General features: G+C 57.1%; 1 protein-coding gene across 2 annotated transcripts; it reads right to left on the reverse strand.

Annotated features, from left to right (window-relative positions):
* Positions 1-858: 858 nt before the first annotated feature.
* Positions 859-26,689, reverse strand: PPIL2 (peptidylprolyl isomerase like 2). Of its 2 annotated transcripts, XM_046640233.1 has the most exons (20): positions 26,576-26,689; positions 24,937-24,986; positions 24,010-24,055; positions 21,731-21,793; positions 20,681-20,732; positions 16,104-16,155; positions 13,878-13,969; positions 12,946-13,035; positions 12,245-12,320; positions 11,268-11,428; positions 9,618-9,693; positions 8,904-9,010; positions 8,380-8,469; positions 8,062-8,095; positions 7,282-7,399; positions 2,474-2,530; positions 1,768-1,840; positions 1,601-1,663; positions 1,367-1,506; positions 859-1,096 (listed from the first exon to the last, which is right to left on the reverse strand). In XM_046640233.1, exons 1-20 carry the CDS (start codon positions 26,605-26,607, stop codon positions 1,000-1,002), a joined length of 1,569 nt encoding a protein of 522 aa, XP_046496189.1. In that variant the 5' UTR covers positions 26,608-26,689; the 3' UTR covers positions 859-999. The 2 variants fall into 2 exon arrangements, with proteins under 2 accessions (XP_046496189.1, XP_046496190.1); XM_046640234.1 differs by lacking the exons at positions 21,731-21,793; positions 24,010-24,055; positions 24,937-24,986; positions 26,576-26,689 and having other exon boundaries at positions 20,649-20,724.
* Positions 26,690-27,354: the final 665 nt, after the last annotated feature.

Below are 27,354 nucleotides of genomic sequence, written 5' to 3' on the forward strand. Positions count from 1 at the left end.
GCTTCGGGAAAGCTGGGGTGGCGGGGTCAAAGTCAGGAGAGCGGAGCCGGGCCACACGGGCTGCACAGTGAACGGAAAACAAGGAAGGGCAGGCGAGTGTCAGTGTTTTGAAGACATTTATAGAAAAACAAGGTCAAGGGCAGGGCTCTGTTACGAAACGCTGGTGCACTGGGTCCGGAAGCCCTAGAGCCCGGGCTGAGGGTCATATTTGAGCACAAGGACAGTCCTGAGAGTGGAGAGGTGGGGGCAAGGCGGACACGCCAGCTTGCCAAGGCCTTCTACTCGTCCATCAGTAACAGGAGCTGGCCAGTGTCACCCACGTGTGGTCTCACCACCATCCTGAGGCTGGGAGGCGGGCAGTCCTGGGTACTAGCAGACGGGTGGGGCTGTGGCTGCCCAGGAGCCTTTACTGGGTGGGCGGGCCTCAGTGAGCCCAAGGAAGAAGTAGCAGAGAAGGTTTTAACAAATGTCAAGGCTCTAGTGCAGGGCCCTCAAACCACTGGCATCAGGAGCCCCAGAGGTCTGTCAACACGTGGACTGCAGAGCCCTGACCGCGCCCCCTGCCCCGCGGCTCTCGTCAGAAGGCCTGGGGTCCGAGAATGCCTGTTTCTAACAAGGCCCCAGGTGCCGCTGCCGGTGGGACCACACTGAGTGAAGAGTCCCTGAGAAGATGACCGAATGGGGGGCCTGGGGCAACCGCGATGAGCAGACAGCCTCTCCTCCCGACCCAGGCCCAGGCCGCAGGCTGCTGGAAGGGCCAGACCCCTGCCTGTAGTCTGAGGCATGGACTCCGGCTGGGTGCAGGCCTTGGAAACAGGGTCAGGAGAGAGACAGGGAGGCCCCTGGGCTCCTGGGGCCAGGAAAGGGGACCCAGGCAAGGCAAGAGCTTTATTGAGTTGCAGCCCGAAAGGCAGGCTTACAAGGGCAGAAAATTGCGTGACATGGACACAGGCCGCCAGCCCTGCGTCCCTACCAGGGTCCAGAGCAGCAGGCCTGCTGCTACCATGAGCTGAAGTCCCCAAAACCTCGGCTGGGCTTTTTCTTGGCCACAGGGACAGCTGCACTGGTTGACGGTTCCTCCTCTGCTATACGTTTCCTGGGAAGAGAAGACTCCAGCTGCCGTGTGGGTCCCAAACCCTCCAAGCTAGGAGCCAGGTGTCTACCCATCACATGGTCGCACACACCCTCACCCCAAAGCCTCGATCTCTTCCGCCTGCACTGAGGCCCCGCGGCTGGGTTCGTCTGCCTACAGCGGCCCCTGTGGCACCCGCTCACGTGGGATCCCAGGGCCTCGGCCTCCCTGCCCCTGCGGGCTCTGATCCGTGGGCACTGTGGAAACAGGACGTGAGCCCCCCCCCCAACTCACGTGGTTGCCGGGTTGATGTACTTGCCCACCCCCTGGCGGTACGTCTGGGGGCCCTGGCTCCCTGGCTTCAGCTGCCTTGTCTTCACCGTGCTCTCTGGGGCCGCCACCTCAAGCTGCGTCTTCTTGCGCTCCTCGGCAATCTGTGGCGGAGCAGGGCAGTGGCTGGCCAGAGCCCCTGAGGCCAGGGGGCCCTCCCTCAGGCCCTTTCCCACGTGGCAGCCGTGCCTTCCTCACCTGAGCATCAGCCTCCTCGTAGGGGTCCACGAACACCGTGGTGGAGTCAATGCGGATCTCCTCCTAGCAGTAGGGGAGGCGAGTGAGCAGAGCCGGCGGGGGCAGCAGGCGATCCCGCCCGGTGCCAAGCCTGAGGAGCAGCCTCACTGTTCTTCCGGGGCACATACCTTAGGGCGGTCAGTTTTAGGGTCACTCTCCACATTCTCCATGGCTGTCAGTGTGTCAAAGCCCCCAACAACCCTGCAGCAGAGGTACAGGGGTGCCTCTGAGCGTGCCCAGGGCAGGGCACCCCCAAAGGCCAAGCCCCAGGCTGCCAGCGCCTTGCAAAGGCTGCACACGGGGGAGGGGCATGACCAGACTAGCTGCAGAAAGACCCAGCAGGGCAAGGAGAGGAGGGCCAGCTGGCCATGGCCAGGGGCCCAGTCCGCCCAACTCTGGCAGTGACGTTTGATTGGGACACAGCACACCCACTGCTTCCATGCTGTCTGTAGCTGCTTTTGCACTACGAATAAAGAGCTGAGGGGTGTGACAGAGACCGTGAGGCCACAAAGCTGGAAATACCATCTGGGCCTTTCCACCAACCCTGAACCAGAGGATGGAGAGAAAGACCGGACCATCCAAAGGAGAGCCCGAGGGGGTGAGTCTGGGCAGGGCAGCCAGCCAGATGGGGCTGGAGCCGGTCTGCCCTCCTTAGCTGGCAGGTCTGGAGAACCAAACGTCTCCCAGCCAATAGAGAAGCCCCAAGTCCTCACTCTGCACGGCCACGACCCGGGCAGCGACAGTCATGAGGGCAAACTGGGGAAAAGGCAGTGAGGGTCCCAGCTGGGGAGGGAGCGAGCCCACCTGCCAGATCTCCCCCACCGCTTCTCTTACCGCCCGAAGATGGTGTGCTTCTTGTCAAGGTAGGCGCAGGAGCGGAAGGTGATAAAGCTGGAGAGGGAGGGAGGGAGAGAGGGAGGAGGGTCAGGAAGAGCCCGAAGCTTCTCTGCCCAGCCTGTCTCCGCCCCGCAACTGCTGGACACAAGCCAGGCGCACCCCTCTCTCCAGAGTCCACTCTGGGAAGTTGGAGATAGTGAGTGGGTGGTGGCCCCCGTGCCCTGCCCGTCCAGGGCAGGCTGTCAGCCAAGGCTGCCCAGGGGAGCCAGGCCTCCGGCCCCCCAGAAGGCCCAGGGCACAGCGCCCAGGGAGGGGCACGGGAAGCTTGGCCTCCAGGCCCGCTGCTGCCAGCCTCCCATCAGGCAGACACTGTGCCCAGAGCCTGGAGGCAGAGATGCTCTGGAGAGGAGGCTGGGGGTTTGGCGGGGAGCGAGTGGAAACCAGAGCCTGTCCCAGTGAGAGACCAACTGAAGGACCAAGGACTCTGAACTGAAAGAAAGGAGGCAACGAGCAGGACAAGGAGTAAAGACATTGAGACCCATGGGTAAACGTACATAAACGCTGAGCCAGAAAGTTTTCACATCTCAATTGGTAAAAATGAGTGGAATTAAAATGCCGACCACACTAAGGTGAGAGCCGGCTGGGGGTGATGGCAAGGGTCTTGTCTGGAGGGAGGGACAGGCAGTAACTCAACTTCAGACTGCAAATAGACGGACTTGTTGACTTAAGGCCAGAAGTAAAACTTCCACACCAGGAAAGGAGGAAAGCAGGAATGGAGAGAAATATGAAAAAGGCTAGGGAGAAGAGACGAAGGTAAAATGTGTCGCGGGATCAGTTACGGTGCCCGAGGGGGCAAAGCCATGCCCCCAGAGGCGGTGCGGGCAGCGCGCACACAGCCAGTGAGGGATGGAGGCCCGAAGCACCGAGCCTGCTCCATGGGCAGCACAGCCCCAGGCCCAGCCACAGGTCTCCATAGACATCGAAACCCCCAACTGTGCAGACCTGAATGCTGGCCACCAAGCCGGTCTCGCTGGCGCTAATTTCTAATGCAGTTAAGGAAACTAAAAAGAGAATGAAATAAACCTGAAGGAAACAGGACAGAAACAGAAAAATAACAAAAGGGAAAACAAAAATATAACAGAAAATGTAGTCTACAGTTAGTTCTTTGAAAAGAAAGGTGTCAGAGAAAGCACCAAATAATACTGGAACTCAAAAGCCAGGAACATCAGCAATCCAGCAGCAGTTTCATGGGCTCCTAGGGCCCAGCTGTAAATAAGCAATAAAAGGTGACAGCCATCCCCTCCCCGAACACCACCACAAACCACTCACCCAGCCTCCCTGCAAATAAACACTCCCACGGACCCCTGGCTGGGAGGAAATTAACAGGGAAACAAGCAAGGAGCAGCACCCAGTGGACAGGGAACCCACACCCTCAACGTGTCACACTCGAGTGTCTTCAGTGGTAAAGAGTAAGACATGAAAGTACGAAAGGAGAGAAAGAAAAGACACCAGGAAGAAAATTAAAGCTAGAACCTGAAAATCACATAGAAGGTAAAAGCAGTTAAACCCTTGTGAACCATTAAGGAAAGAAGGAACACAGACCAGCCAGGAGTGAGAAGGGAGCCGGGAGCGCGGACAGAGGAGCCAGCACGGAAGCAAGTTTGGAAATCCACAGATGGACGAGTCCAATTCTGGCAAAACCGCAACTACCCAGTGGCCCCTGAAGTGGAACCCGCCTGAGCAGCAGCACGAATGATGTGCAAGCGGCCCCTGACCAGCTAACTCAACAAGCAGCTGAGTCCAAGGGAATTAAACTGCTCCAGGCCATGAAGTGGGGTGGGCTCACTGCGCAGGCACCCCCCTCACTCTCGGCTCAGTCCAGACAACCCAGCGCGGCTCCCAGGTGACGACAGTGGCATACCTAAAACAGTAGCCAGTGGAACAGCACGGCAAGGACCAGTCCGCTTTACTCCAGGACGAAACAGCGACAGAAAGGCTGTCAACCCAGTGGTCACATCCACAAATTCAAGGAGGAAAGGAAAATCCTATGGCCACAATAACAGATGCTGAGAGAAGCATCTGGAAACTCCACAATCTCTCTACAAAAGCAGGCCCAACAACAAGTTTGATCAGATGGCAAAACAGTACGTCACTTGGAGACAGGACACCCATGTCCCCTCCCTCACAGGCCCGCAGTGAGGTGACTGGTGTCCACAGCAGAAGAGAGGGGAGGACCCCAGCTTGTGCTGATAAATGTGACTATCTAGAAACCCATGACATTCCTAATAAAGACTATTTGAAATATAAGAGAGTTTATAAAGTGGTTAGATATAAAATAAACAGGCTTTCTCTACATGAGCAAAAGAATTGGAAAAAAATTCAATTTACAAAAATATCACAGTGGCTTTCCCCTTGGGAAGGTAATCTATTGGGCCGGCCCGGTGGCGCAGTGGTTAAGTTCCACGTTCCCCTTCTCGGCGGCCCGGGGTTCGCTGGTTCGGATCCCGGGTGTAGACATGGCACCCCTTGGCAAAAGCCATGCTGTGGCAGGCGTCCCACATATAAAGTAGAGGAAGATGGGCACGGATGTTAGCTCAGGGCCAGTCTTCCTCAGCAAAAAGAGGAGGATTGGCAGTATTAGCTCAGGGCTAATCCTCCTCAAAAAAAAAAAATCACAAAATTATAAAATTCTTAAGGAGTAGCTTTATCTGGAAAGGCAGGGGACCCATGTGAAGAAAACTGTTAAATCATATTAAAAGATATTAAACACATTCTTAGATGAAAGCCACATTCTTAGATGAAAGATGTCATGTACATATCTGTTCTTCCAAAGTATAGATGTCACATCAGCCAAGAATTCCAATAGAATTTTCAAAGCACTAGATAGAATGATCTTAGAGTTCATATTAGAGAACACCCAACCAAGTAAAAACAAAAACTAAGGCAGAGATGAACAGTGAGGGTGGACCTGCCTCCTAGAGCACCCTGCAGAGCAGCCCGCAGGGAGAGCCAGTCCAATTCAGGAAGCGGGACACTGGTGGAGGAATGCCCGACAGGCAGCGGAACAGTCGAGTCCAGAATGAGATCCTGATTAGATAAGAAGGTGATACATGGGGGCTGGCCCCGTGGCCGAGTGGTTAAGTTCGCGCGCTCCGCTGCAGGCGGCCCAGAGTTTCGTTAGTTCGAATCCTGGGCGCGGACATGGCACTGCTCATCAGACCACGCTGAGGCAGCGTCCCACATGCCACAACTAGAAGAACCCACAACAAAGAATACACAACTATGTACCGGGGGACTTTGGGGAGAAAAAGCAAAAAATAAAATCTAAAAAAAAAAAAAAAAAAAAAAAAAGAAGGTGATACATGACGTGGGAGGGGAGGGCGGGGCAGGAGCGGAGGAAGCTCTCGGCAGGAGGGCCCTGGTTGAGGACGGACAGGATTTATGGAAAAATCACCTGCAACGAGCCCCCTAAGCCAGGGGACCACAGAGGGCATAAGGTGGCGGTGTTCCGCCCTTTGGAGGCTCCCCACGGAGAGGACGACCCCGGGGGACCCAGCCCCTCCCTGCTCCCCGTGCTGTGAGGTGCTGTGAGATGTGGGGCCAGCCAGTGACACTCAACACAGGTAAGGACCCCGAGGTAGCCCCACTCCACTGGGGCCGGCGGGACTGCTCCATCGGCGATGCCAGTGCAGCGGGGGAAAGGGAAATGCTGTCCACATCCATGCACGGAAACACCACGCGCACACACCACGCAAAAAGGACACCTTAAAGCCGTCCAAAACCCCGCGAGCCCCGCGCACGCCCGAAACCTCAGGAGAGACAACTGCAAGATACAATACTTAAAAATACTACGTGGTATCTTTCCAACCAAATAAAAATATGTGGAAAAAATACTTAGACTACAGATAACTGATCTAATCCAAAAAGCTCTTAAAAAGAATACAAACCACCTCAAAAAACTGGGCAAAGATGGAAGAGCAAACAAAGGAACAAGTAGGAAAGTAGGAACTAAGGAGTTCCAGAAATAAGAAAACTTAGACGAAACCACAGAGCTCCAAGAGAAGCCGGCCCGGGATCCCACGGAGCCAGCGGGGCCTGTTGGGCGTCCCCTCAGACGTCCTCGATGCCCAACCCAGCCTCGCCCACCCTGCGCGCCGCGCTCCTCAGGTGGCTCCTCCGGGAACTACCCCCACCCCGGCAGCCTCTGCCTGGCCTCCGCCAGGCTGGGTTCCAGCCGCCCCTCCCCCACACTTGCTGGGGCTGGATCCTCACCCCCTCTTTATATCTGGACACAGACACGCCCAGGCTTGTACTTCCAGCCCATTCTCACCCTTTCGGTGCTGAAACTTAGACTGGGACCAAGTGTGGAGGCCCAGGCATCTGACACTTCAATGTTCGAAGTGCAACTCTCAGCCCCCTATGCCCCATTTCCATAAGTGCACCACCTCCAGCAGCTGCTCAAGGCTGAGCCTGCACAGCTGCCCCTCCGTGGCCCAGGCCACCCATGCCCACACCCACATCTGCCTCCTGTCACCCCCTCTCCAGGAGGCCTTTTTGGATCTCCTGGTAACCACCGATGTCTGCTCTTTCGCTGGCACACACCACAGGGCGCAGAGCTGCCGGCTCACTTGTCTGGCACACAGGCGCACATGGCCAGCACTTGTAGCAGTCTGGACCATGCCGTGTGAGTCTCCCCAGGGGTGCTGCACACCTTCTGGACTGGATTCAGGTCAAGCGCAACCTTCAGGGAGAGGCTGAGAGGGAGAACCTGCAGGCCGGTCCCACAGCCACCCAGCTGAACTCACAACTGAGACTTGTTGGTGTCAGGCCCTGAGTTGGCCATGCTGAGGATGCCCCGGCCTGTGTGCGAGAGGTTGGGCCGGAACTCATCTTTGAAGGGCTTCCCCCAGTACGACTCCCCACCTGGAAGAGAAAGGAGCAAGGCTGGCAGCAGGAACACTGGGCCCCAGCCAAGCGCAGCCAGCAGGATGCAGCCCAGCTCTAGAAACCTGTGGTGAGTCCCAGGGGGCACCGGGCTCTGCTGGGGCCGTGTCTGGGGCAGGGGCACCTTGGAAGGCAGTGCTGGCCCCAAGGGACCCTCACCACCAACTTCTCCTGGACACACCCAGCCCCCAGGCCCTTCAGAGCCCAGGTGGGGCCTGGTCCCGAGGACAGCAAGTAAAGGGTGAAGGCCACAGGTCGTTACCATGGAAGGAGGGAGTGGGCCTGGGCCCAAGCAGCTGACAGGCTGAGGGGGGGTTTGAGAGGCAGCAGGAGGGCACCTGGGGGTCTCAGGGGGCCCAACCCTCCCATGCTGTGGGCTTTCTTGAGCCCCCCTTGGTCTGCTGGAAAAAGGGGGTGCTTCTGAAGGCCCAGAGAGAAGGCAATGTACTCCCCGTCCCTGTCTATCATTTAGACCTTACGACTAGCTCAAAATGAGAAAACTGAGGGACAGGCCTGAGTTCACCCAGCATGTCGGTGGCTGGTCTGTCAGCTTCCACATCTGGACCCTCAGCACGGCCCCCGCCCACCTGCCCCACACGGCCACGGAGCAGGCCCAGGGGAGCCCCAGCACCAGTACCTACCCGTGCCTGTGCCAGTGGGGTCACCACCCTGGATCTGCAAGAAGAACAGAAGCCAGTGAGCAAGCCGGGCCCATGACCCCGCGGCCTTGCCGGCCCTCTGGCAGCTGCCCACTGCCCAGTGACAGAATGAATTCCCCGCCTGCCAAACGGGCTCAACGCCAGGGTCTGAGCTCTCGGGGAGGACAGGGCCCTCCCAGGCCAGCCCTCTGCACAATCCCGTGTGTTTCTCGCCCCTGAGGAGGAGCTCACAGGGATGACGGGGGTCCCCTGCAGGACTTGCGCTGGCCAGGAGCTACACAGCTCGCCCACATCACTCACCACGAAGTTCCGGATGCACCTGTGGAAGATGGTGCCGTCGTAATACTGCCGCTTGCAGAGCCTGATGAAGTTCTCACAGGTCTTTGGTGTCTGCAAAATAGCCCAGATCCTCCTTGTGAGCCGAGCAGCAGCCAATGGGAGGGTCACAAATGCCACCCAGGGCCCTTGTCATGCAGCAGGAGATGGTCAGCCTCCCGGCACAGTCGTGGAAGGAAGGACCCATGACGCAGAACGACAGGACACTGCAGCCACCATGACCTGGAGTGAGGGCCAGGGGGAGACGGGAGAGCAGAGCGGCAGGAGGAGCCGACCACTCTCACGTGACAGGTGTGCACACCTGCCCAGAACGCCAGCCAGGGAAACGCAGCACACAGCTAACAGGGTCCCTTCTGGGGATGGACGTGGGGGCACTTCTCCTAGGGGACAGGCTGAATTCCTTATAACAAGCATGGACCAACTGCAGCCCTGCACTTAAGAGCCCGGAGAGGACCCTGGGCGCTGGCGGAGGCCGGCCACACACCCACCATGTCGCAGTGCAGCTCCAGGTTGAGGTCGCCCTTGTTGGTGTGCAGCCGCACATAGCCCTTCTTCTTCACAAACTGGTAGCGCAGCACGTCCTCGTCAATGGCAGCTGCAAGCAGAGGCCCGAGCTCGGCGCCTGCCCTCAACCTGCGGCAGCCCCCATACCGGGCACTGAGCCCTCAGACTCGCTGCGCTCCGGGAGAACCCAAGGTCTGCCCTGGCTGAGCACAGGCAGCAGGGTGCAGGCCGGGGCGAGTCCATGGGCAGAGGGGGCGAGGAGGGGCTCAGCACCTAAGAGGGGACGCTGGAAGAGCCAGGACACTGCAGGGGGCCTCAGGGGATGGTAGGGGCCAACAGGCTGAGATCACAAGAGGAAGGGGACTTGGGGGCGATGCCAAGGGCAGTCTTGGTGGAGAGCTTAGGTGCCATGGCAGACTAGGCAGGTGCCAAGGCACGACCTGGGCTGGAGCCCGAGGTGGACTGGCCCTAGCAAGCAGGACATGATTGGGTGAGGCCTCCTGCCCCTGGCCTTCCCTACCCCAGATGCAAACACACTTCCACAGGGACACTTCCTATCCCCACCTGACCACTCCTGATCTGCTAAGTTCCACAAAGCTGGGCACAACAGAGCAACACTGAGGAGTGCAGCAGGCAGGGTGTCCTGCCATCAGCCACTGTTAAGCAGCACGGCTGGTGATGGCGAGGCAAAGAGCTACCTGCTTCATGCGTTGTCTCCGGAACCATGGCGGTGGAGGTGAAGGAGGCGCTCACCTTCCCAGTGGAATAGTGGGCCTGCGGGAAAACCATGTCAGCATGTCAGTGGTGCCTGAGGACGCTGGCGGGCCAGGGATACAGAAGCCAGCTGTCCCCACTACTCAGGCCCTGCTCGGTGCCCCTCATCCAGGAAGGCAGACCTAGCCACCGCCCACAGACACCAGCAGGGACCTCCTCGGGGATGGGACAGCCCAACCCACCTCAGCCTCTCCCTAAGGGCGGAGGGATCAAGGGATGTGATGACAGGAGTGGGAAGGTGTGGTCCAAGCCAGCGTGCCCTGAATAGCAAGACAGGCCTGCACAGGAGGCAGCAGCCCACAACTTCAACTGGGCTGAAGGCCCGGGTGGCCAAGGCTCTCACGTTAAATGAGACCCTGGAAATCAAATGTCAGGCAGAAACTGCTCACCTCTGGGATCGGACCATGAGGGACTCTAGTTTCCTTTTAAAAGTCTCAGGTTTCTACAATAAACACATTATCATTTTTTTTTCTGGGGGGTGAGGAAGATTGTCCCTGAGTTAACATCCATTGCCAATCTTCTTCTTTTCTCTTGAGGAAGATCGTCACTGAGCTAACATCTGTGCCCATCGTCCTCTATTCTATGTGGGATGCTGCCACAGCATGGCTTGACAGCAGCGCTGGGTCGATGCCCGGGATCTGAACCTGTGAAGCCCAGGTCCCTGAAGCAGAGTGTGCAAACTTAACCACTACACCACCAGGCTGGCCCAAGACATTATCTTTTTAATCAGGAAAAAAAAAAGCCCCAATAGATGTTATTTTTTTATCCTAGGTTAGAAGGAGGAAAAAAAGAGATATTTCTCCCCATCAGAAGGTAATACACCAAAATGCTGGGAGCTGTTGTTAACAGTGTTGGGATTATGAACAACACACTTTCTCTTCTCACTTTCACAAATTTCCCTGGATAATTACTGAAGGAGGGAGCCTCAGAGCCTCCCCCTGTCCTCCCCACGCCCCTAGCCCCAGCTCGCCAGGCTCGGCCTGAATAGGGGAAGGGGCAGCTTCGGGGCCCAACAGGCCAGGGCACAACCCTGGCGCCATCACTGCCGACTAGGGCCCTCAGGGCCGACTGCTGGGTGTTGTGAGAAGTGAACCTGATGCCCAGGAGAGGCCCAGGCGGGGTGGGCACCAAGCAGCCCCCAGCACCACCTGTTCCCTCCCCTCAGCACCACAGCACCCCTGAAAGGCCCCTGCCATCTCTCCCTGGGTTTCCTCTGTGCACCAAGTGACCAGCTCTGCAGGGCAGTGACACTGCACCTCAAGGGGCCATCCCCTCCCTGCCACCCACAGGCCTGAGGCTGCTGGGTCACAGGGTACCAGCGAAGCCCCTGGGCAGCTGTCCACCCAGCATGTCTGCTCCACTCTACCGAGCTTGGGCCAGAGCACGATGCAGACCCTCCATGGCTGGGGGCCTCCTCCAACACCCCCAGCCGTCTCAGGGTGGTCCTCAGTGCAGCCCCGCTCCGGGCCCCCAGGAGCACCTCCCCTCTAAACGTAGCCCAGGCCCCCACGAGCCCCTCTCCTGGGCCCACTGCAAGGGGCTGGGCTGGCAGCGCTGGCCCTCTGCCGACTCACAGCGTTCAGCTTGTCCACCTTCTTCTTCTCCGGGCCTCTCATGGTCGCCGCCAGGACCTCGTCCCCTTTGAACTCCTTGTAGAGCTCCTGCAGTGTCTCTCGGGTCTCAGTATTTGTGTTCTTCAAATAATAAGACGGGTCCTGTTTGGCCTTTTCTTCGTCTACAAAGCAGCATGGTGGCCCTGAGTAGCTGAGCCCTCAGCAATGCCCCCAAATGTGTGTGACAGGGACAGGAGGCCAGAGCCGGAAGCAATGACAGAAGTCCTGGGCCAGGACTCAGCTGACGTAATCTGAGCCTCCATCACAGAGACACCGTTGTGATGGATACAAACGCAGGGAGGAGCACGCAGAGGGAGAGCGAGCAAGGAAACAGCCCAGAAGGGCAGCAAGTCTAACAGCCGGTGGTTTCCACGGCATCGGCTCTGGTCTCTGTCCCCAGCCCCACCCCAGCCCCAACAGTGTTCACAAATAGCCCTGCACCGCAGGACCCTGGTGGCAGAGACCAGCTGGCTGAGCAGTGCCTGCGCTCACCACCCCTCATGGGACCTGCCTAACTGCCAGAAGGACCCAGCAGCCCGCAATGCCTGTCCCTGCAATGGGGACAGAGACAATTCCCAGGATGGGAGGGTCCCATCCAGGCACTGATGACCTGGGCAAGGAAGTAGCCCTGGAACCGAGTATTGAGTGGGGAGGGGGTGGCAGCCAGGCCTCCACCGCATGAGGCGGTGGGCACGAGGCACAGTGTTCCCGGCTGGCACCCACCACACCCAGCCCTGTGGGCGGGTGTGGGCCAGGGTGCTCCTGCCAACCTCAGCAGAGGAGAGGCTGAATGTCGGCTCGGGAAATTCCAGGCCTGTCCAGGCTTGAGAGAGACTCCTAGGTGCTCTGGCCCCCAGGAAGGTGAGGGCCTTGCCCACGGAGCAGCGACCTATTGCACCCACACCCCTGGTACCCAGACCAGCTCAGCTTGTACGTACCCGGGTCTGTTATTTTCATGTTATTCTTAACATGAAAGAAGTTGGAGACGTTGAATTTGTCCAAATTGGTGGGGTCCTGCAGCAAAAAGAACATGCGCAGGAGAGTGAGCCCATCACTACAGCCAGGACCCGGTCCTGGGCCACACAGCTGCCCCAGGCAGCAAAGAATGGGAAGGTGGCACGAAGGTCCTGGAGCCAGGACAGGTAGAGGGCACGGCTGACCCCAATGAGAGCAGGACAAGCCACAGAAAGGAACTGCCCATCTCGGTCACCCATGGTTTTCTAAGTCCACACTGTTCATTAACTCACTCAGGGTTCTGACGCCTACAGACGTGCCCTGTGCCCAATGCTGGGGTACCGAGCATGCAGCAGCCCCTGCCCTCAAAGGGGTGAGAGGAGAGCCAGGCCTGCAAAGGGCCACTCAAATGCCGAGATGGCTCCGGGGGCAGAGAGGAGGGATCCTGACACAGCAGGGACATGCATTGGAGGGGGACCCATGAGAGCCAGACTGAGGAAGCAGCCCGTGAGAGCTCACATGGCTAGAGATGGGGGCGCTGAAGGCAGCTGGGAGACCACAACTAGGCAGATCACAGGAGGAAGCCAGCGAGCCTGGGTGGAGAGGTGGAGTTGGCAGACAGGAGCTGTGCCAAGGTTCTCAATGTGGTCCCTCCTGGGGACAGCGGTGGGAAGGGGCCACCCACCTGGAGGGTGATGATGTCCTGCCGGGAGAAGGGCTCGTCGGTCAGCAGATCGCGGAAGTTCTTGGCCTTGATATTTAGCTGCTCCACTGCCTATGGCCAGGAGGAAGCCCGCCGTTATGGTGCCTGCCCCCACCCCGGCACAGGGAGCCTGGAGCCTGCCCAGACGTGGGGAAAAGGACGGGGACAAGCATGTACCCACCATGGGCTCACAGCAGCAGCCCCAGCCCTGAGGACGGAGCCTGCTGAGCCCCAGAGACTCGACTTCAGCCCTCTCAGCAAGGCTCCTCGCAGGATGCTCTTGTCACACACATCTTACACATCAGCAGACAGGCTCCCAGAGGCTGCCCATCTCTACCAAGTATCCCTGCAGCCCATGCACACTTTGGGGAAGAAGTGACCCGAAGGACTGCTCGAGTAGCACTGGCCACACCGACCCTGCCAATAGCCAGTAACTGGACAAAAACGGCCCAGAGAGGGCTTCCCCCAACATGGGGCCCACGGCTGCTGTCTGTACCCTCTGTCGGCACGCCCAGAGCAGGATGGGTGTGGAAATAGGGGCTTTCTCTCCCCTACACTCGCCACCAGCTGCACCCACTCCTCCTGGGGACTCTACCAGGAACTGGGGGGCTCAGTGCTCCCCTTGAAGCCCTGGGGCCTGTCCTCAGAGCACAGTTCCCTCCCAGGGCCTGGTGGTCAGAGGCTTTGCTGAAGACGACTGTGAGGAGGACCCCTGGGGTGTGAGAGGGCTGCCCAGGCCTCAGGTCCGGAGGCTGCAGGAAAGGCCCACCTTTTCTCAACTATGCTGGTGGCTCTCAGAAAGTAGGCTCCAAGGGGACAGGTCGTGCCCACTGCACCTGGTGCACCCCCAGCCCAGGGTTTCCCTGGGGCACACACCCAAGAGCCTGGATGCCACACAGTCCCCAAGAACCCACCTCGTAGGCGTAGACGTTGCCAGTGGTCCTGACAGCCACGATGTGAGTGTTGTTGGTGAACACGGTGAACAGCACCGGGCAGTGGTACTTCCCTGGTGAGAAGGCCCACGCGGAGAAGCCGGGCAGAGAAGGCAGGAGGCAGAACCCCGCGTGAGCACGTGCAGAGAGGGGACCCACGGGGACAGGCAGCTGCTCAAACCCCCTCCTCCAGCACCACAAGGAAACTCCTGCTCATGCTGCAGGAGCCAGCCCCAGCGAGGCCCTCCTCAGAGGAGTCTGCCCCGTCAGCCCCCGGCCCACCACCACCCCCGGGCGACCACTGCCCTGGCCTCCTCCTCCGCCTCAGACCCTGCCCTGAGCCCCCTTCTCCGGGAGCCCTCACCTGGGTTCCTGCAATGAACTCCTGCCATCCTCCCTGCCCCTGCCCGTCAACGCCCGGGAGCCCGCTCAAGTAAGTCCCCACAAATAAACCACAGGAAGGGGGACACTCATAGGTTAAGAGACTCAGCGCTACCAACCACACGTATTTGTGTGGACTTTTAAAACACCCTGACCTGAAAACTGTAAAAAAATTTATGAGAGCACTCCAGAAATCTGACCACTGGCGGGATATTTGATGATACTAAGGAATTCCTGTTAATTTTCTAGGTGTGATAATGGTGTCGTGATTATTATTAGTCCTTATCTTTCAGAGATACGCACTGAGATATTAAAGTGTGAAATGATATCATGTCTGGGATTTGCTTCAAAATCACCCAAGCGGGTGCAGAGCGGGAGCACAGATAGAATCACACAGCCCGTGAGGTGATGGAACTGAAGCCGGGTGGTGGATGCAGCAGGGGGTCACCGCTAATTCTCTCTACTCTCACGTGTCTAAAACTTTCAATCAGAAACACAACAAGCAAAAAACAGTGACTGCTAGGTCAAAATTGTTTAAACAACAAAAGGGGCAAAAGTTAGGTCAGATCTCGCTTCTCCTCTCTGGCTTGAATCTCAGTCCTCCCACGGCCACCCAGGCCTGCAAGACTGCTCCGCACCCCATCCCCACCTGACCTCGCCGACTGTAGCCCCTGCTTCCTTCCCTCACTCACACTTGCAGCAACACTAGACTCCTGGCTGAGCCCAGACATGCCTCAGGGCCTTTGCACTGGCTGTGCCCTCTGCCTAGAATGCTCTCCCCCACATCCCTACATGGCTCCCTCCCTCTCTTCCACCCAAACCCAGTCAGTGAGTCGTCCTACCACCCTCTCCCCTCACCTGCTTTACTTCTGCCTTTGGCAGAAGCAGCAGCGGACACTCCACAGTGACCTGTTTTCTGGTTTCCTCCCTCACCACAAGGTAAGCCCCTTTCATTCTGGGAGAGACCTGGCCTGTTTTGCTCTCTGCATGTGGCAGGCACTCAGTAAATATTTGCTAATCGAGACACAATACTGTGGGCCTCCCCAAAACAACCCATCTCAGAGTGGGGAGGCCCTCAGCACTCGGCCACCAGGGCAGAGCTCCCTGACCCCTAGGGACTGTCCACAAAGTACTGTGCTTCTGCTTCACTGAGGCCAGCTTACTCAATCACTGCGAACCAACACCTACTGTGGGCCAGGCCCCACCCTCAGGTGCCTCAGCATCTCCTCGGAATGCACGTGCCCAGTGAGCACAGACGCCAACCTACACCACAGCACCTGCACAGGCCCACAGAAGCCAGAGCCAGGTCAGGGCCCCTGGGGCCTGCCTCAGCGTGGGCGTCTGGCCAACAAGAACAGTGCAGGGCACGCTGGAACCTGGAGCAGGAGGACCCCAGGGCTGGGCTGGGGCTTTACGACCAGTGGTGAGAAGCCCAGCCCAAGAGCCAGTCGGCAAATGTGTCAGACCCCGACACCCACTGCCCGCTGCCTGCCCTGGGCTCAGCCTGAGTAGCTTCCTCCTCCGGCAATGACCAGACCAGAGCTGCAGCCAGAAAGGGCCTGTGCCCACGAAAGCCACCAGCAGCCCACACGGCCTGACTGCCTTCGTGGGAAGAAGTCCTCAAAACTCAAGGTTTCACTCTCACCCCCCAGCTTTAAACTACCTAGACGTTCAAGAAGAAATTATGTTACATCTTTGAGAAATTAAAAGCAAGTGTCCAGCCTGATCTGAAAGGAACGACTGATTCTGCAGAGAACTTGGTGAGAGGCAGGGGGCCTTGGGTTCTGTGGGCCAATCCTAGAGGTGGCAGCAAAAGGGACCACTCACCTTCGTTGTTCTTTGCAAAGTTCAGCTTGATCAGGGACCTCCCATCCAGTTTCTGGAGAAGGTATAATTAATAATTAATGATTATGAATAAGTGGCTGATGTGACGACGTGCTGAGGCTTCACTGTGAAGCTGGGTCAAACACCCAGACTAGAAAGGTCTCTGGCCACGCAAGCCTTTACAACTACAAGCAAGAGCTACAGTCACGCGTGCTGACCTGGGGTCGGGGACACAGAGGTGAACCCGGAGAAGAGGGGCGGCAGGAGGGATCACCCCCACCCCCAGCCTCTGGGTGAACAGAGCGACCCCGCTCTCAGGGGCAACCTCTGGGCTGCAAGCCGAGGCCGAGGGCAGAGCTTCACTTTATATTTTTGCAATGCTTAGACATTTTACGGTGAACACTGATTAATTCTGAAATTTCAAAATGAATGTTGGGGCCACCCCATGGTGGAGTGCTTGAGTTTGCGCACTCCGCTTTGGCGGCCCAGCGTTTCACTGATTCGGATCCTGGGCACAGACCTAGCACTGTTCATCAGGCCAAAACTGAGGCGGCATCCCACACAGCAGAGCCAGAAGGACCTAAGACTAGAATATACAACTATGTACTGGGGGGCTTTGGGAAGAAGAAGGAAAAAAAAAGATTGGCAAGAGTTGTTAACTCAGGTGCCAATCTTAAAAATAAAAAAGAATGTGGTCCTTCAGCTGGGTGCAGGGTACGCACGTGTTCACCTTACTGCTCTGTTGTATGACTATGTAAGAAAGACAAAAGGCCAAAAAGTGGGGAGAAAGGACTAAGTACATCCAAATGCTAGGAGTGAGCCCAATGGGAGCCTCTGTTGTGAGTTTCTGTGATGTGTCTGCAGCTCACCTCTTCTACAGGAAACTACAATAAAACTGAGTCCCGGCAGCCAATGGTGAGAACAGGCCCGGGCAGGGAGGCCTGGTGGGAGGAAGTGAAGGGGGCTGCGGAAAGAGCCTGGAAGGGAGGCAAAGCTGCGCCCCTGGGAGCACTGGACTCAGGGCCCACATCCCTGCACCACTGGCCATATGAGGGCCGGGGGTCGGGGGGGGCTTGCCTACCCAGGGCTCAGAGGAGACAGTGTGCAGGGGGCCCAGGGGTGAGCCCCCGAGCCAAGCCAATCCTGCCTCTCCTGCAGCGGCCGGTCCACATGCCCAGCCCCCACAAGGCCCTGCCTGCTGGCCAGCCCCACAGCTGCTCCTCCACAGCTGGCTTCATTTCTTCGTCATTCGACTACCACGCCCAACCGCCCTCCCCCCTCCACCCTGTGCAGGTGAGCATCAGACTCCGGGACAGACGACAGCGTCTCTGACCCAAGGCTGCTCCCACCAGTCAGCCCTTCTCCCACAGGGCCAGGACCCTGGGCACATGACAACTCAGGGAGACCCCACACATGACACACTCCTCCTGGGGCCCTGAGAAGTGAGATGGGGCCAAGCTGGCCCTGGGCCCAGGGGCTCAATGGCAGCTAACTCCACAGGGACACTCCTCAGCAGTTCAGCTGGAGGGGGCGCTGCTGACGTCACACATCTGGACACAGCAGCCTTCAATAAGGCCCTTTGGAGACCAGGCCAGGGAGAATCCCTGGCCCTCGATAAGGACATGCACGGTTTTTGTCAGGTGTGTCCCAGCAAAAAGTCACCCCAACAAGACACCTGGAACAAAGGACATGGCCGAGCCTCAGTGAGATAAGCCCAAACACAAGGCCAAGTCACTAGCTGCCCCCAGGCCTGGCGGGGGGCCAAGCCCAGGACAATCCACATGTTTCGGAGCCCCAAAGAGCACCCATGGAGTGAAACACCCAAAGTAACAGGAAAGCATCCCAGAGGCAACCGAATGGCAATGTCCACCAGGAAAGAAAGAGAGGCTATGAGGGCATGTGTGCACAAGAAAACACGAGGGACTCGGGGGCTGAAGGCACCTGAAGACCACCACTGACACAGCAAAGCGCAGACCCTCGGCAGCAGAGGAGCCCCAGCCTCCACACTGGCTGTTCCACCGGGGCAGACAGGCACCCAGGGATGGCAACATCCCCTGAAAACAAGCCAATCACATGGGGGCACAGGCAGGGAGCACGGACCCCACAGAAGCCCCAGGAAGCCCACGGTGGCTCCCAGCAGCAGACCTCACAGAGGAACACTGCCAGCCACACTTTCAAATGAGAAAAAAAGAGGAAGGACACAGCAGACACCTGACAGCGTTCTCCTTAGCAGGGTGAGGCCACCAGCACCCCAATCCAACCATGTGAAAGAGAAAAGCCTGCAGGCTCCTGGCAGCCGCCCAGAACATGCACCACCAGGCCAGGAAGAAAATGCTGGTGAGCTGCCTTCCTGACACCAAGGGCCACAGAACCCGAACCCTCCCCAGACTGTCACCAGGACTAGAGGAGCCCAGACAGCACAAATGGGCCTCCAGAAGATAGGAAGCTGAGGCATAAATAAAGACCAAACCAATGAGATTTTACCTATCTTAGGCTGGTAACCAGGACACTAGTCACATCACTCACCCCCTCGCTCTCTCCCCATCAAGCCTCACAGCAGTTGGATCCTCTTGGGCCTCCCTGAACAATGACAATGACAACAATGGCTTCCACTCTCAGCATGGCCTCTGAGGCCTCTGTCACAGAGCTGACCAGGCCTCACCCAGCTCACTGTCTTCTGGATCAGGTCCGGCCCCTATCCTGGCAGACAGGGCTCTACCCACCTGGCCCCGGCCCACCTGGCAGCTGTCCACAGTGCCAGTCCCCACACGGCCTGCCTCATCCTGAACGCTCCTCCACACACAGCCCAGACTTTCAGCAGGATGACCTCCCAGCCTCACACACCTGCCCCAGACAGCCTGGAGGAGTCAGGAGCCTTGTCCTCCAAGGTCCTGCAGAAGTCCCCACCCTCCCTGCTTGCCCTCCTCATCCCCCCTCCAGCCCAACTGCCTGCCCTCGCTCCGTGTGCCCGCCTCGCCTGCAGCCTGTGGCTCTGATTCTGAGGGATCCACCTTTCTGCCAAAGCCCCACTGGCCTGGAATCTGAGCACAGGCTGATCACCTGGGTCCCCCTGCCTGCCCCTGGCACAGGACATGCTCACTGAGCCCTTAGACGAGACTACACTAGGTCACTACTCAGCTCTCCCCTGCCCCGGGAGCCATGGACCCTGATGCGCCATCTCAGCAAATCCCGCTGGTCCACCCTGCACAGCAGTCTTGGGTCCGACCTCTCCACCTCCTCGGCCTCCTCCCTGGTCCGAGGTCACTCAGCACCTCTTGCCAGACACCTGCAGGCACCCTGCGGCTTTCCCGGCTTCCACCCTCACCTTCTACAGTCTGTTCCCCACACAGCAGCCAGAGTGAGCCTTTAAAACAGAGGCCAGATCACAACTTACTCCCACTTAAAACCCTGCCCGGCTTCTAGTCCACCTAGAACAAACCCAGGCTCCCTCCAGAGCCTTCCAGGCCCCCTGACACAGCCCCTGACCATCTGCCACCATCTCCTCTCATCCCCAGGTCTCAGCTAAATGGCACTGCTCCAGAAATGTTCCCAAGCCCACCCATCCTCCCTCTCAGTAAACATCTCTGCCACCCACTGTCTACGCTCTGCTCACAGCTCCAGGCCCCACAGACAGCATGGGCTAACACCTTCTTGCTGAATGAAGGGACGCAACTGAATAAATGAAAAAATGGGCCCGAGCCGCAGCATGGTGGAAGGAGAGAAATCCCTGAGAAGTAAAGGGACCAAGACGACAGAGAGGGTGATGGAAACGTGGGAACACCGTGGGCTTATGAGAAAGGCAGGCAGTGGGGTGGAAAAAAGGACAATAAGCCAGAACATGGCTCTGGGAGTCTCTTCTGAGCAGCACAGAATTCATGACACTGGACCTGTGCACATGACATATCAAAAGGTGCTTAACCTATGATAAAAATACAAATTCAAAAATGTTTTTGCCCATTAGCAGCTAAAATAAAAAAAAAAGATGATAGCCAGTGCTGTCAAGGGTAGAGGGAAACAGGCATTCTCTTTCACACACTGCTGTTGAGTTTAAAATGGTGCAACTTCCTTGGAGGGCAAGTGGCCAGTAGCTACCAAAACGGAAAAGGCAGCCACCCTGTGAGGCAGCAGTCCCGGGAGGACACGCATACGTGTGCCCAGGAAACACACACCAGGGTATTCCCTGACCACTGTCTCTAACGGCAGGTGACTTCAATCCACATGGTAACTCCGCAGGAGGGCGTGTGTGGCCACCACAGAATGAGGCAGGGCGCTATGCACCACCACGTTCAGATCTCTGAGGCACACTGCAGGGTGCGAAAGCAAGGTACAAAGGCATTCACGCACGTGATCGCATCCGCGGTCCAAGGAAAGACAACGTATACCTGTACATACCTGTGGACACGCAGGGAACATTTCTGGAAAGGACTGGGCGTGGGGAGAGGGAGGAGGACGGTCCCTCCTCACTGGGCCCCATGAATGATTCTCTACCACGCTCGTGTATACACAAGCACCACAGAACCAAACGCCAGGTAAGAGGAGAGCGCTCACCAGCATCACTTACACGCCTGCACAGCCCCTACCTCTCCGTTGCTGGGGTTGGTCCCATACTTCTTAAGCCAAGGAACGATGTTCCTGAAGGGAAGAGAACAGAGAGTGTCGGTGAGGCAGTCAGGCGCAGCCTAGTGACAAGGCCATGGTCCTGGAGGGCTGCTTCCAGGTGAGACCCGTGAATGGGCTTCGCCCCACGTCACCTCTCCTAGCAGAAGCCAAGGAGAGGGGTGCCTTCCTTCGCAAAGGAAGTGGGGAATATTTCTTGGTATGTGGGTTTCAAGCTATGTTCAGGGTTTTTATTGCAGTTATGGATAAATGACACAAACTAGCAAAAAAGACATATATATAAATGTTGATACATCCACAAAATGACAGAGATACTGGGCCAGCTTCAAAAATTGTACTTCCAGAGAATTCTGAATGACATAGAAAAAAAAAGTTCTCATCATAACCAAGTGAAAAATTGATCTAGAACTATCTTCACAGAATTATCTCAACCATGTTACTACAAATAAACCTACAGAAAACGAGGAGTTTAACTACTGAGAGTGAGTATCCTGGATAGTGTAATTACAGTAAATTTTTCCTTTTACTTTGAAGTATTTTCCAAATTTTCAAAGATGAGTCTGAAATATGAGAAAATTATAGAAGCTGGCTTATACCGGAACATAAAATTGCACGTAACGCTTCAAAATACAGCACTGGAGAAGTATGCACCTTAATTATGGCTCTGCTTTCACAAAGCGACAGACACTCAGTTGACTAATACTCCACAACAGGTACAGGTGTGCCACTTACAACCCTAGGACCGCCACATGGCGGGGAGGGGTTCAACGCCACTTTAGGCAGAAGCCGTAGCGCCTGCCAGCAAAGCTGCCTGTCTGGGGGTCACAGCAGCCCTGCTGCTTCATCCCTAAGGCCCCGGCAGTCCCTCCCACGTCCCCAAGGCTGCTGGGACTGGAGTCTGGCGGCCTCAGCATGAGCTGGGGCAGCACTGCCTGGAGCCCCACAGCCCCTTCCGGAGTGGGCGTCAACAACCTCACCCCGTTTGTCAGCTCAGGAGTCAAGGGAAAACTCACAGCAAGTCAAAGACGACGCCTTCAGGGGTGCACACTGGGTAGATGAAGGGCTGCAGAGAGAGACTGAGAAAGAGGACAGAGTCACTCCTGGTCAGCTGCTGGGCACACTGGTCATGCAGTGGGCTGACCAGGCCACCCCCACATGGCTCCTGTGACCTCTCCCTTAGCTCCTCCCTCCTTCAGTTACTCCTTCAACGATTCTAGTACTCCTCTGCACGGCCTGGCTGGGGGCCCGCATAGAGGTGGCCCCATCTCTGCCCCTCAGAAGCTCCCAACACAAACCAGTAAATACAAGGCAAGGGTCCCAGGAGGTGCAGAGGGGGCCTTGCAGCAGCAGCAGCCTGGTTCTCTCTTCATACTCTGCTGCGTCACGGAACACATGTGGGATCATGTTCAAGATCACGAGGCCCTGGAGATGGCCTCAGGGAGACAGGACTGGAATTTGCTGCCCGAACCCTCACACAGCAGGCAGGCCACGCTGCTCAACCGAGAACTGCCCTCTCCCAACCCAAGAGACTCTGGTGGGGCCACTGTGGTGTGAGGGTGCCCTGCCTGCTCCTGACCACAAGTGCACACAGCTCCCCCGACATTTCCACGGGGTGGGCACATGACTCAGGCAAAACCTGAGGTCCCAGGAGCCCTGGGTAAGTTCTGATACACAGATGTGGGGGTGGAGGGGCCCACAGAGGCCCAGACTCCAGAAGCCCTTTGCCACCTTGTGGAGAGTTTGCTCAGGAAAAGCAGAGCCCGCAGATGAGTGGAGGCTGTACTCGGTGGACTTCCTTGAGCCAATATCTATTTTTTCTTGCATAGAGTTTCCATCACTAGCCATTAACAGCCCTGGCTGACCTGGCTTGTTTATACATCAGTCACCTATGAGTTTAGTCAGCACAGGTCAGTCCCAAGGACCTGGACAGCCTGGCAGCATTGGGGTAACCTCCCCAGGTGCTGCCCCAGGAAGCCATCATGGTGCAACTTCACCTCCCTCTCTGGCCCAACCTTCTACTCTAACCTAGAGGGGATACCGGTGCAGCTGGGGACTGATCAGAGCAGGACCAATGCCAAAGCAAGCTCCAAATAGCAAGAAAAGGACATGTATCTTGCCCTAAGTGGGACCCGAAGGGCACATTCTCAAGGCACATTTTTAGCCAGAAACCAAGGTAATTAAAAACATGAGTGAAACACAGATCACACAGTTTTGGAGAAAGTAGGAACCAAAAATGAAAGTATTTCCATAAAACCAATTCTTGCCCACTCTGAATAAGACCACATTCCACAAGGCTGATGACAAAACCTGCTGGGGTGGGGGGATCCAGCCAATGCACCGGGGCCGCATTGTTCACCCTCCCTGAGCAAGCGCTGGGAGGAGGAAAAGCCCTCCCTCGCCACCATGTGGGAGCCACCTGGGGGCCCCTGGCTGCAGCGCCCGGCCTTCCTGCACTGTGCGCAGGCCCCTCTGCCCCTTTCTCGCCGCCCTGTGCTATCTGGCTGACCTGCCTCAACCAAGGTGCCGGGATCCCCAGGAAAGCTTTGTCAGCTCTCAGGGCTCACCCTGACCTATGCAATCAGAACTGAGAGGGGGAGGGCGGGGCGGGGGGCATGCTATGTAGACACATGTGTCCAGGGCAGAGGTGACCATGGCTCAGGCTTGGGGAAGCTCAGGCCTGAGGGGACACCAGACCTACCCACTCCCGCAACCCCCAGTGTATTGGGGTTCCTTAGTCCAGCAGACTCACCGTCTGTTCACAAACATACCCACCAGGATGGACAGAAGCATCTGAGCAGCTCTGCAGCTGGGTCTCCCCCACCCCCACCAGGGCCCTGTGCTCCCAGGGAAGGCGCAGGGGCTCATGGCATCACGACTGCTGCAGCTGCCATTACTACTTAGAGCCTGGACCCAAAGCAAAGCAGGAAAGGCATGAGCCGACAACAGACCACTGCGTTCAAGCCTCAGTGGCACCACTTCCTGGATGTGCCCCCCAGGCGAGGGACTTCACTCTTCTCAGCACTGGTTCTCTTAACTGTAAAACAGGCTTAACGACACAGCCTACCTACCTTGGAAGGTGAGAATGAGGTTAAAACGACCACGCATGGGAACAGGCGGAAAACAATCATTAGTTCTTACTGTCACTGGGCCACCTCCTCCCTGTTTAGGGAAGATCTGGGTTGGGGGATGCAGACAGAACCCACATCTACACCTCCAAGGATCAGAGTCACTGTCAAACGACTGAGTCTCAAAGAACAATCAGAGGGAACGAGTGAACTCTCCAAACTCTTACCTGCAGTGGTCAAAAGGTAAACGACGAAAATTTGTTTGTGGGATATCTGTTTAAAATGAAAATAAAAGACAGAAAATTTATTTTGTAAAAAATTTGATGTGTTCTTACCAACAATTCAATTACATTTTCAAAAAAGTTCACGTCAATTACCTAGTGCAGCAATGGTTGTGGATTAAAACCCTTCAATAAATGGAACCTACACACATGGTGCGTCAAGAAAGAACTCAGAGGACGAGGCAGACACCTGTTTAGGCCACTGCAGTCGGGTTTCTACCAGAACTCTAGCACCCCTGCTGGAGGGCTTTGCTCTGCTTTCCACAATGGCTGTGCCGGTTTTACCCCGACCAGCAACCAGGACAGCGCTCTTTCACTGCGGCCTTGACAGTGCGTGTTATCATTCTTTTTACTCTTTATTAACTTGAGAGAGAAAAAACTGTCACTTAAACCTACATGAAAAAAAATCACCACCGGGGCCGGCCCTGTGGCCAAGTGGTTAAGTTCACGCGCCCCGCTTCGGCAGCCCAGGGTTCGGATCCTTGGGCGTGGACATGGCACCGCTAGTCTGGCCATGCTGAAGCGGCATCCCACATAGCACAACTAGAAGGACCCACAACTAAAACAGACAACTACATACTCGGGGGATTTGGGGAGAAAAAGCAGAAAAAAAAAAAAGAAGATTGGCAACAGTTGTTAGCTCAGGTGCCAATCTTCAAAAAAGAAAAAATCACCACCAAGATTAAACATTTTCTCACACGTTTAGCAGCTTTCCTTTTTGTAAATTTTATGTGTCCTCAGCCCATTTGTCTCCTATAGTTTCCGTGTTCCTGTTAGTTGTTAATTTTTACAGGTTCATCGTATAGTGAAGACATCATTCCTTAACTGCAGCCCCCCACACACCAAGGGGAACAGAAGGATCTCATGCCTTACCTGGTTTCTTGCCACCATAGAAGTGAGTGTATTCAGCACAGGTAATGTACCTGAAGAAAGAAGAGACAACCTTACTACCACTCCGTCTACAAAGAGGACAGTCTCTGGAAGTAAGTAACCGATGACCGAATCATTTCACTCATTCATTCAGCAAATACTTATAAAACAGGCACACAGCACTAAACACAGCAGAACGCAGGCATACACTAGGAAGCACATACAGGCCTGCTTTGCTCTGAAGGAAATGAACTGAACTGCACAGAAGGCTTGATCAGAAGGAGCTAGCCACGTGAAGAGATGGGGGAAGAGCTTGCCGGGCGGAGGGACCAGGCAGGCATGTCCCATATAAGAGCCGGGACGCAGGAAAAGCTGGTATGTTCCCAGAGAAGGGGGAAGTCACTGAAGAAGAGTGTGCACAGGGCCATGTGACAGCAGATGGAGGAGGCATGGTGGCGGTCAGATCACCAGGGGCCTCGCAGGCCGTGTAAGGACTCTGGGTTCGCTTTAAGAGGGATGGAAGCTGTAGGAGGTTTGGGGCAGGATACTGACATGATCTAACCTAAGTTCTCAAAGCATCACTCTGGCTGCTGTGTGTAGCGGGACAAGCAAGAGAGGCAGCAGAAAACCACTCAGGAGGCGACTGCAAAGGTCCAAGAAGGAGTTGGCATAAACTCCACATACGGGGGGACTGGTGGACGGGACAGAAGTGGTCGATCCCTGGGAGAGCCAGCAGGACTTACTGGCGGACGGAGGAGGAGAGAGCTGCGGGTTCCCTGAGGCACCAAGGCTAACTCCGGCACCTCCGACCTGAGCGACTGAGCAGTGGCCTGACCGTGGAGACCGGGAAAACGGGGGAGGCGCAGGCTCAGGCACCGAAAACCGAGAGCTCCGTGTGGGGCACGTGAAATGTCTATCAGACGTCCACGAGAGATCACCCAGGGAGAAAGTAAACGGAGCACAAACGGGGGACTTCCGCCTATGGGGTCTGGGGGAGAGGGGCAGGAGAACCCAGCCAGAGAAGCAGTGAAGAGAGCCCACTGAGGCAGACTTCAAACAACGCGCGTGTGGGCCCCTAGATGCCAAAGACGGGCTTCGGAGAGAGGCGGTCAACTGCGCCATAGGCTGTTGAGAAGCCCAAAAAGGAGGACTAAGAATTGACCACTAGATTTAGCAACGTGGAAGTTACTAGGATCTTGATCAGAGCAGTCCTCGGGGAGAAAGCCTGACTGGCGTGGTTTCAAGACACAGAAAATAGTAGACGGTCCCAGGTCTTTCCCGTCCTGTTGTGAAGAAAACCCAAGGAACACAGTGGCGGCTGGAGGGGAACACGGCGCAAGGTGGGCTGATCTTAACCAGCAGCACGGGCGCAGGCTGACAGACGGGACCGGGCGCACTGGGAGACCGCGGACGCCGGAGAGACGGCAGCCCAGGGGTCCCGAGCCGAGATGCCGAGGGGCGGGGCGGGGTCGGCGCTCCGCGGAGAGTACCCACAGCCCCGCAGAGCCAGGTCCCGGGGACGCCGGCGCTGGGCCAGTCCCCGCCCTGGGAGGGGCTCCAGGACCGGCTCTGAGAGAGGCGCGGGGGGCGGCGCGCAGCGCGGCACAGGCGGGGCCCCGCTCCCGGCTGCGGCTCAGCTTACATCTTGTCCTTCTGGTGCTGTCGCTTCCCCATGGCGGCGGCGGGGGCGGCAAAACCGGCGAGCGCGGAAACTCGACACCAGCCGACAGCGTCTCGGCCGATCTCCGTAACTACTTCCGGGTCCCGCGGACGCGCCCCGGAAGTGGGCGGGCCAGACGTGCGGCCGGTGGCGCCAAGAGCGCATGCTCCTCGGGGGCAGCCCGGGCGTTGGGCTGCCGGCTGATCTCCGCTTGAGCCCGCGTCTTGTCGGTGCTGAGCTGCTTCTGCCTTGAAGGCCCATCTTCTTGGGAGGTCTTTCTGCGGACCGCCTCGCGTACCCGCCCAGCCCGGGCTCAGTGCCGTCCCCGCCCAAACTCGCCCTGGTTTGACCTGGGTTCTGAGGCCTTTCAAAAGTCTGCCTACTGGGGCCTGCAGGGTTGCACAGTGGTTAGGTTTCCGGTTCGGCCCGACGCGGACCTACACACTGCTCATCCAGCCAGGCTGTGGGGGTGTGCCACATCAAGGATGTAGAAAGATTGGCACAGATGTTCGCTCTAGGGCCAATCTTCCTCACCAAAAAGAAGTCTACCTAGAGCCTCAAGTCCCACCAGCCTCGGCCCATCTCTGCCCCACTCCAAGGCAGAAGCCTCCAAAGCGACGTGCACGTTGCCTGTCTACCGGCTCACCTCCCATTCTCTCCGCCCATTCGGGCCTCACTGCCTCCAGGGCCCTCTCCTGGGCAGCCAGGGGCAGGTGGCCATCAAGCCTGAAGGTCCAGAGCCCTCACTGATCCCTTCAGTC

This window comes from Equus quagga, chromosome 15, assembly GCF_021613505.1.
Source record: "Equus quagga isolate Etosha38 chromosome 15, UCLA_HA_Equagga_1.0, whole genome shotgun sequence".
In the NCBI taxonomy this organism is placed as follows: Eukaryota; Metazoa; Chordata; class Mammalia; order Perissodactyla; family Equidae; genus Equus; species Equus quagga.

Bases quoted from the DNA above. Each gene is read 5' to 3' on its own strand.
- PPIL2 (XM_046640233.1), bottom strand. From the start codon at position 26,607: ATGGGGAAGCGACAGCACCAGAAGGACAAGAT. The intron at 7,400-8,061 runs GTAGGTACTGGT...TTTCTCTTCCAG, and splicing joins CCCCACTGGCACAGGCACGG to GTGGGGAGTCGTACTGGGGG. The intron at 2,531-7,281 runs GTGAGTTCAGCT...CTCCCTCTCCAG, and splicing joins GACACCAACAAGTCTCAGTT to CTTTATCACCTTCCGCTCCT.